The sequence below is a fragment of the Barbus barbus genome (assembly GCF_936440315.1).
Source record: "Barbus barbus genome assembly, chromosome: 47".
Taxonomy (NCBI): Eukaryota; Metazoa; Chordata; class Actinopteri; order Cypriniformes; family Cyprinidae; genus Barbus; species Barbus barbus.
Window position 1 is genome coordinate 24,593,868 of NC_136725.1, and position 10,335 is coordinate 24,604,202.

Below are 10,335 nucleotides of genomic sequence, written 5' to 3' on the forward strand. Positions count from 1 at the left end.
TTTCAAAGTGTATGAATGATTATTTTATGTTCAAATGTTAAAAACTAATCTCAGAATCGATGCAGAACAATTGCTTGATTGGCGATGATTTCTTGTCTCAGTCTTACTGCAGAGGTTTCTCTCGGTGTTTCTGTTCGTTCGGTGGAATAGAAGCGACAGACATGAGACAGATCAGCGTTCACTCGCACACGAGACCAAAGACCCGAGCCCTCATGTCACTAACGAACACCTCACCGATTAACGATTACAGCGCTTGACCGACGCATTTTATTTAACGAGGCTGTGATGGAGGGACATTGTTGCACTACACAATTCTTAATGGAGATCACAGACAAAAGCAAAGCGGAGCTCGTTGACATTGAATGATCAATTTCGATAATGATCGTTAAGAATCACAAATGTCCAGGAGATATTTACTGACATAGTTGTGTGAACAGAACAGTGATCTGGTCAAGTCAAGTCACCTCTCTTTATATAGCGCTTTTAATAATACAGATTGTTTCAAAGCAGCTTTACAGAGTCAATGAGGAAAGTACAGTAGTTTATCAATAGTGCAAAAGGACAATAGTAATAGTAATAGACAATAGAGGAACCAGCAGTTTAATTCCAAGCTGCAGCAAAGTCAGATTGTGCAGAGGACCCATGACTTTAACTCTTTCCCTGCCAAACATTAGTCATCTTCACAAAACTTTCATGGCCCACAGAATAGTTTGTATAAATATCTAAACATGCAATATTAAGTCATTTAGTCATTTAGCAGACAATATGTCAACAGAAAGAACAGAGCCTCTGCTGTTAACCAAAAAAACAGTTTTATTCTAGCTTCATGCATTCTTTTTTATCAACACTTGAATGCGAGTAAGTTTCATTAAACAAAAAAAATGGCATTTTTGTCAAAGACTACAGTATGTCTGGATCAGATTTATATCGATGATCAAAACATCAACACCCCAAAGCTAAACCACTTCTTTGGTGAACATTTCATTCGTAACATTAGGCAGATTTGATTCATATAATGATCCATGTTTGATTGCGATTGCTTGTTTCTGCTGCTTGTTGGCAGTGTTTTGATCCAGAGATTCAGTATCTATCAGAAGATGTGTAATAGCTCCTCTTACTGTATAACAGTGAACACACGGAGAGCCGGAGAATTGCAGGGAAAGAGTTAAAGGTTGTGTACTAAAGTTCTCTCAAAGTTATGAACAAATGTTCTGTTAGTAAGAGTTATCTGGCCTTTTATAATATTCTCAAAACTTTAGCACTGGAATGTGATTTATGCATCATTCACGGGAAGTTTTTTTAATGTTACTTGTCTCGGAATGTTCAGAGAACATTTAAAAGTAACAATCCCGTAATGTTTGCAAAATGATCAAATGAAATATTCCCTTTTAACATTCGCATAACCAAGAAAAAAGTAGTTGAAACATTTTGAACATTTAAAAAGCATTAAGAAATAACATTTTCAACTCATTGGGAATGTTAGCATAATGTTTTTAGACCATGTCTGATAGCATCTGATGACACATGATCTGTTCTACTGAGCAGAATCTACATGTGCAGAGGACAGCATGCATTGTGATGAATCTCTGTTTGGACTTCTTATGTGATCAGACTGAATTAGAAATGCAAAATGAGTGTTTTTATTGAGTAAATGATGACAGCAGTGTAGCAGTGTATGTACAGTGTTTCTGCACAGCCTCGTTTTCAGATCCTGAGATCAGCTCTCCTGCTCCATTACAGCCCAGATTCTGTGGAAACTCCTTCCATCGACACGTTTCATCTCACAAGCCAGACGTTTTTGGTCAAAATACAGCTTGTCTTCTTAGAATTGTTAGTTTACATCTCAAAACTCAGACTTTTTCTCACAATTGTGAGTTTTTTATGTCAAAATTTAGACTTTTTTCCCAAATTTTAAGTTCAGATTGAATTTTTCTCACAAGTCTGACTATTTATTTGAGAATTCCTCCTCTTTTGTCTCAGACTAGCGGGTTGACTCACACCTAGGCTATATTTGTATTCTGTGCCGCTTGATCTGTCAGTCTGTCAGTCTGGAGGGAGTTTCAGACAGAATCAGACGAGCTCTTTCAGAGAACGTGTCCTCCAATAATCCTCTACAGTAAAGCCAGGAACAGGTTTGATGAAGTGCCTGCTGATACGAAGCCATTCAGACACGTCTCACGTCCCGTCAGATCCAGCAGGCCCTCATTCCTGAGTTCATCACATTCGAACGTCTTCGGATCCTTCTCTAAAGCTTACTTCACAAGCCATATTATGGTACATTAGACCGTGTTTATACAGATTTAGTGCGATTCATTCTGATTTTCTTGTTGATTTAGATCCTTTCTCTGTGTCACAAGAAGCTCATAAATAAACCATATCTAAATCTTGACTTTGGGGTTGTTGTGAATGTGTTGATTCTTCAGTGAGTGCGTTGAGCTCATGTGTGAATGATTAACTGATTACTCTGGCGTTTAATTATAGCACCAGGAACCCAGATAACAGCAATAATCACTTATCTGCTCTTTAATAATGTTCTCCAAACATAAAACATTATTTATACATCATTCATATAATGTTTTTATCATGTAACATTTTAGTTGGACGTCATCTAATGGTTTTAAATGCTATGACTTGTTTCAGAGAACATTCAGAAAAATATTTCCATAACTCAATGTGAATGTTAACAAAAGGTTCTTATAATGTATTTGTATTAGCTGTGCACGTCTAACAATCATATGATCATTAATCAGGGATTTGTTCTCAGAACTGAGTAATGAGTTTAATATTGCACTGAAACAGCAGCTGCTGTGAGACTCAGACACCATTTATCATTTAATATTATTATTTTGTATTTATTATTTAATAATACGGCAGCAGCAGGAGTGTCAAACTTAAAATAATAACAAAATAAATTCAACTTTTTAAATTTAAAAGGTACAAACCCAAATGTAAGAGATTTAAGTATGTATGTTTGAGTTTGAACTGATATGTTGAAGCAGTATTGGTAGTTAGTATGCTACAATACTAATGTGTAGCATGTAAAATAGTGCACGGTGTACTGAGTTCATTTGAAGATATTTTCACAGGCTTTTTACCTGAATCACGCATTAAATTTTGCGCATTGAATATTGTATTAAGTTTTCAGTATCTTTTCCATATTTCTACATATTTTTTAACTGATCAACAAATGCAGATAAACAAGGTGTTATCATAAATTAACAATTATTATTGAACAAATGCAAATAGCAACTTAATTCACGTGACGTGTACTTTGGTTTCCTCTATTTGTGTTTTTTTTATCGCTAAATTTGTTGCTAGGTGCTTTTTGAAGAAAAAGTTGATATGGTAGTAGAAAAAATAGCTAAGTTGTCAACAGTTCATCAGTGTGCGTGAGCGCGTACACGAGCGCGACCTCATCAGTGCACGTGAGCGCGCTCACCTCTCATCAGTGCACGTGAGCGCGCCCACCTCTCATCAGCGCACGTGAGCGCGCTCACCTCTCATCAGTGTTAAAGATGCTGCCGCTGAGTTCAGACGCGGATTCGAGGCTCGGGTGAGAGTTTATGCTCAGTTCCTCTGTGTGTTCGTGTTTTAGAGTCTTCAGCCCGAGTAACTCGCTCTCTTGTGTTCTGATAGCTGTCCTGTGATATGGAGACCCTGGGATCTTTCAACAGGAGAGACGCAATTAAATAAAGTAACTTGCTTTAATGACTTTAGTGTCTGTGTTTCTAGATCTCAGAGTCAGAGAGAGTAATTACACCCGTGTTCTTGTGTTCTTCAGGTGCTTTCTGGAGTTGAAGATGTTTTCCATCATCCTGTGAGGTCTGGTGCTCTTCCTCTTCATTCAGAAGACAAGAACGCTTAAATGTTTATTAGATGCTTTTAAACACCTAGTGAACACAAATATGTTAGGAACGTTATCTCTGAATGTTCTCTAAACGTTCAAAATGCATAGTTTTTAATGTTTTAAAAACGTTCTTATTGTTATGTGAACGCTCAGAGAACATTCGATTTTATCATAAGAGACCCTATAGAGCACAAAACCATCTGAAGCTGAATAAATAATCTTTCCATTGATGTATGGTTTGTTATGATAGGACAATATTTGTCTGAGATGCAACTATTAGAAAATCTGGAATCTGAGGGAGCAAAAAAATCTAAATATTGAGAAAATCTCCTTTAAAGTTGTTCAAATGAAGTTCTTAGCAATGCATATTACTAATCAAAAATGAAGTTTTGATATATTTACGGTAGGAAATTTACTAAATATCTTCATGGAACATGATCTTAATATCCTAATGATTTTTGTCATAAAAGAGAAATGTATAATTTTGATCCATACAATGTATTGTTGGCTATTGCTACAAATATACCTGTGTTACTTAGTTACATGTAACGGAATTATGTAATTTAATTACAAAAAAATGTAATTGTAATCAGTTACTGAGAAAAGTGTAATTAAATGAGTTACTTATGAAAATGTTCATGATTACAAAGGGGAAATCTTTCACAAACATAGATTTGAGTTCTTTCCCAAACTGCATTGAGTGTAAAACGAGGCCGCAATGCTTCAGCAGTTTAGGACACATGATGATTTGATAACTCTTTTATTAACTCTTTTTTGGGGTTATGTATTGTTTAAAATTTTATAATTTTTTTCATGTGAAGATTTGATTTCAAAAACAGTATCATAGCCATTAAACTATGATTTTAAATCTGTATTTAACCTCAGAATGATCTGAAAGTGAAAAGAGACACTAAAGTCTGATTTTGTGCTGGCTGTGCTTTAAATGAAATGATTATAATCTTAATTGAAGTGATGAAGGATTCTGAAAGTCTGGCAGTAATCAGTGTTGAGTTCTACTGTAATATTAACCCTGTCTGCTTTACATGCTTCAAAATAATTAACAGTTCAAAACATTAGTTTAGAAAAGTGATCAAATGTAATCAGTTCCATTACTTTAATCAAATAAATGACATTACTTGTTACATTTTAAATGGAGTAATCTGTAACCTGATACATTTCCAAAGTAACGTTTCCAAACACTGTCATTTTACAAACATTATGGGAACGTTATGAAACATTTTAAAAACGTTAAATGGACGTCCAACTAAAATCTTTCAGAAATAAAATGTTCCATGAACAATGTATAAATAATGTTTTGAGGATGTTATTAAAGAGTAGATAACTGAATGCATGTGTTGTTCATGTTGCTGGGAAAATGTTTGCTCATAAGTTTGTGAGAACATTAGGCAGAGTTCTGTGTTAGCTGGGATCACTGTGTGTCTCTGACGGCTCGCACTCATCCGCAGGCTGTTTCTGCCCAGATCCAGGATGCAGGAGTATCTGTCTCATCTGGGCCGGACGGTTCTGGACAGTTTCCCCGCTCAGGCCACACTGCACTTTTACAACGATGAAGACTCCAGCTCTGAGGATGAAGCAGACACTCATTAACGTCATCAGGTCTATAACATGAACTCACTAGTGAGCTGAGAGCGAAGCGAGCGGCCGTCAGGATCAGAACACTGTTTAGGAAACATGCCGGTGTGTTTGAGTTAGCGCTGCAGATCCACAGGAACGAGACGAGCAGAAATACTATGCAACGGTGAGACGGGTCACGCCATCAAACACACCTTTGATCTGAAGAAGATCCTTCAGCTGGGAACAGCCTTAAAGGGATAGTTCACCCAGAACTGACATGTACTCTTCCTCAAGATGTTACAAACCTGTATGAGTCTCTTCTGCTGAGCATACAAGATATTCTGAAGAATGTTTGTAACCAAACAGGTGACGGCACCCATTGACTTCTATAGTATTTTCTTACTACGGGAAGTCAATGGGGACCCACGGCTGTTTGGTTACCGATATTCTTCAAAATATATATTTTGTGTATAAGAAAGAATCCCATGCAAGTTTAGAACAACTTGAACGTGAGTGAATGATGACGATTTAATTTTTTGGGTGAACTGTCCCTTTAAGTGTTTAATTTGTGTGTTGTTGGAATTCATATTTCTGTTAAAATCTAAACACAAATAAAAACAAGATTGCTCAACATGCGTTTGCATCCTCCATTTATTAATAACTGAAGAGTTCAGATGCAAAAGCCTCAAAGTGCCGTCTGAAATCTTCTAAAATGAGCATTTTTATCAGGCTCCTATATTTATGTTCCGTTATTTCACTTTAATTGCATAGAAAAGGACCTATTTATTGCCATTAGAATAAAATGACTGAACCTAAACATTAAAAAATGCTCATTTTAGGTGTTAATTTTAGATGGCACTTAAGAGACTTCTGCATCTGAACTTTTCACTTATAACAGCATATAAACTTTAAAACAGGCTGGATGATTGATAACATAACAGTGTCTGAAAAATGCAAAGAAACACTCCAATAACACACTGCATAGAACTCAGTAGCTGCCATAAATGCTTAAGTTGAATCAAATTGGCTGAAGTGAATTTTTTCTTTATTTTGATAACAAAAATATGTTTTCATGACTTATTCATCATATAATTGTTTTTGCAGTATAATAAAAGTCATTGTATTCTAATACATTAAACAAACAGCAGTGTGTGGTGGTGGCGGGGTCGTGGGGTCACAGGTCAAACGGTGACTGGCCACCCGACACCGGTCTGTTTGCTCATGAGGGCCAGTGTCTGCAGAAGGAGACGAGCAGGAACACGAACCCACCGCAGATGATGCAGATAGTGAGCTGACCGTTTCACTTTAGTCTGAGGTCACAGAGGTCACGGTCTGACCCCAAACCACCAGTGACCCCGGTGTTTGAGAAAGATGCAAAAGCTCAATGTTTAGAGCTTTACTAAAGTGCTTTGGTCACACAAGTCCCTCATGGCAGGGGTGTTTCCCAAAAGCATCGTAAGCCTAAGTTGATCATAGCTCGATTGGTTTCAGTGGGTCTACGATGTAGCTTACGATGCTTTTGGGAAACGCAGCCCAGGTCTCTCCGAGGGTCATGGGTCACCTGACAGTCAGATCTGATGGATCTGATCATCTAAACCCTGAGCAAACGCCTCGCATCACTGCGCGTGGGGATCCAGGTAAAAGACACGGTTTATTTCGCTGATGGGAACGTCTCGGAGTCTGGGAATCACTCCTTCCTGATCCTCGTCCGCACGCTGACTCGTGGCGTAGTGATCTATACCAAATAATGACCCACAAATCATTTGATTTAACAATGCAAGTTGTTTAAAATCACTTGAAATTCTAGTAAAAGCGAGTGAGTGTCATTATAAGCGTTGATGTCATCACCTGTGATGTTGTGGACGGATGCGAGCGGAGCCGTGTTCATCATATTCACCCCGAACAGCAGCACTAGACAGGTGCTTAAAGTCACCAGCAGGTAGATGGGTGCCGCCAGAGCCCAGTATCTGAAACACACACGATATCAGCCTCGCCTCATCAACACATCAACACATGACATACATCAGATCCACTCACTTCTGAGGCCAGTAAGTCAGTCCGGCCGAGTGAAGCCAAGCGTCAGGAACAGAAGCCCAGACCACATACAGAACTGATGAGAGCAGTAACACACATTAATAACACAACACAGCAATAAACACAACACTATTCAATCATGGATCCAAAACGTTCACATCTTTTAGTCAGAAATGAATATATACATATTCTGTGTGTGTATACAGTATATATATATATAACAGTGTTGGGGAGTAACTAGTTACATGTAACACTTACATAATTTAATTACAAAATAAATCTAATTGTAATTTGTTACAGTTACTGAGACATAATGTGTAATTAACTTACAGTTATTTATGAATATGTTAACGATTACAAAGAGGGTTACGTCTGAATATGTACCTACATGCAGATTTTAATTGATTTCTATCACAAATCACAATATATTTAACCTCAGAATGATCTGAAAGTGAAAAGAGACACTAAAGTCTGATTTTGTGCTGTTTGTGCTTTAAATGAAATGATTATAATCTTAATTGAAGTGATGAAGGATTCTGAAAGTCTGGCAGTAATCAGTGTTGAGTTCTACTGTAATATTAACCCTGTCTGCTTTACATGCTTCAAAATAATTAACAATTCAAAACATTTGCTATAAATTTAGAAAAGTAACGTTAATCAAAAAAATAGAGAGGTTATAGTTTATCAGCAGATATGGAGAGACGTACAGAAGCCGAACTGCGAGCCCAGAAACAGCACGAAGCCGTAGATGGCTCTCTCTGGCAGAGGAGACGGAGAGTTCTCCACCATCATCAGCTCTCAGATCGATCAATCCCACAGAACCCGATCGATCTGATTACTAATAACACGGAGATGTGTCTTCTCTGATGCTGTTTCCTCGTTCTTCTGCGCATGCGCGCCGCCTAACGCTGAGTGCTGCCCCCGCGCGGCCCGGAGACCACTGTACAGTCGAATTACTTACTAATTAGTTACTGTAATTTCAATAATATACAATACAATACAATAGTAAGTGGTGGGTGTTGATGGCGCAGTGGATAAGACACATGCCTTTGTTGTGAGAGACCCGGGTTGAATCCACTGTGAGACACCAATGTGTCCCTGAGCAAGACACTTAACCCCTAGTTGCTCCAGAGGCGTGCGACCTCTGACATATATAGCAATTGTAAGTCGCTTTGGATAAAAACGTCAGCTAAATGAATAAATGTAAATGTATGTGACATGATAGAGCAGTTACATGACACTTTAGTGTCTAGTTCTCATTCTTAACTAGTTGATTATTAGCATGAATATTAGTTATATTGGGTGTTTATTATTACTTAAAAAGCACATATTAATGCATTATTCTGTAAAACCTTATTCTAAATCCTTAATCCTACCCAATTCTTAAACTACTTTACTAAGTATTAATAAGCAGTAATTAGGAGTATAACGAGGCAGAAGTCATAGTTAATAGTGAGAACTGGACTCTAATCTAAAGTGTGAGCAGAATAATTGATGTAGAACCGTTTCATATCTATCCTTGTATCATTAACTTGTTGAGGTTGATATTGGATTTAGAAAGTAATTAGTAATTAAATACTTTGTGGAGAGAGTAATTTGTACAGTAATCTAATTACACTGTTGAAGATGTAATTAATAACTAATTAATTCCTTTTTTAGAGTAACTTACCCAACACTGCTGGAGACACACACACACACACACACTCTCACACACACACACACACACACACTCACACACACACACACACACTCACTGACTCACGCACACACACACACACACACACACACACACACTCACCATACTTGGCTGAATGTCACTTCACTTCACTTCACTTCACACACACACTCACACACACACACACACACACACACACACACACACACACACACACACACACACACACACACACACACACACACACACACACACACTCACACACACACACACACACACACACACACACACTCACTCACACACTCACTCACACACACACACACACACACACACACACACACACACACACACACTCACAGCTATCTTAGCTAGTTAAAAATGGACATTACATAGACTTCTATTATTTTTATGTCAGACAAAGTCTCAGAAATCAGAAATGTGTTTTTCATACAGAAGGAATTTGACTTGATGACAGGAGCTTCCAGCGCAGATGAAAGTTCAGACATACTGCAAACATACATGATAGAGCAGACATACACACAAACTAACACAGTAGAGATGGAATATAGCCTAACACTAATATAAGAAAAACAGAACATTTAATATCTCATATAATACAGGAGTAGAAATATAGAGAAAACATATGTAATTGTTTTAGTTTTTTTACAGTCTTTAGGACATTTTTCAAAACTCTTCACACAGTTCTCCTAACCCAATTTCACATTCAAACTGCACTTAAACTACCAAAACACTTCATTGATGTCTGAACTTCATAACACCAGCAAAGGCTTTCACTCAACACAAGCTAAAAACACTGATGGAGCATTGTGCCAGCCAGCAGAGAGCACTCCTCGGTTCCCATCACCCCTTTCTCAGGATTGTTCCATTACCTTCAGCTGTGTGTCTTTACCTTGTTTACTCATCCTGATATATACCCTGTTCTCTGGGTCTTTTATTGCTGGATTATTGCTTTCAGTTCTGTTTTTGTGGATTGCCTTTTGCATGTTTTTCTGCTTTTGCCCAGATGTAGATGACGTAGATGACGTAGATGATGTAGATGATGTAGATGATGTAGATGACGTAGATGATGTAGATGATGTAGATGATGTAGATGACGTAGATGACGTAGATGATGTAGATGACGTAGATGACGTAGATGACGTAGATGACGTAGATGATGTAGATGATGTAGATGACGTAGATG

At 37.6% G+C, this 10,335-nt stretch overlaps 2 protein-coding genes across 2 annotated transcripts; one reads left to right on the forward strand and one right to left on the reverse strand.

Moving 5' to 3' along the window:
* The first annotated feature begins 3,447 nt into the window (after positions 1-3,447).
* Positions 3,448-6,051, forward strand: ripply3 (ripply transcriptional repressor 3). Its single transcript, XM_079410330.1, has 4 exons — positions 3,448-3,553; positions 3,637-3,694; positions 3,782-3,822; positions 5,314-6,051. The coding sequence occupies exons 1-4, from the start codon at positions 3,516-3,518 to the stop codon at positions 5,453-5,455; spliced, it is 279 nt and encodes a 92-aa protein (XP_079266456.1). The 5' UTR covers positions 3,448-3,515; the 3' UTR covers positions 5,456-6,051.
* Positions 5,961-8,360, reverse strand: pigp (phosphatidylinositol glycan anchor biosynthesis, class P). The gene is made up of 4 exons (XM_079410329.1): positions 8,164-8,360; positions 7,460-7,532; positions 7,271-7,389; positions 5,961-7,157 (listed from the first exon to the last, which is right to left on the reverse strand). The coding sequence occupies exons 1-4, from the start codon at positions 8,246-8,248 to the stop codon at positions 7,039-7,041; spliced, it is 396 nt and encodes a 131-aa protein (XP_079266455.1). The 5' UTR covers positions 8,249-8,360; the 3' UTR covers positions 5,961-7,038.
* Between the last annotated feature and the right edge of the window lie 1,975 nt (positions 8,361-10,335).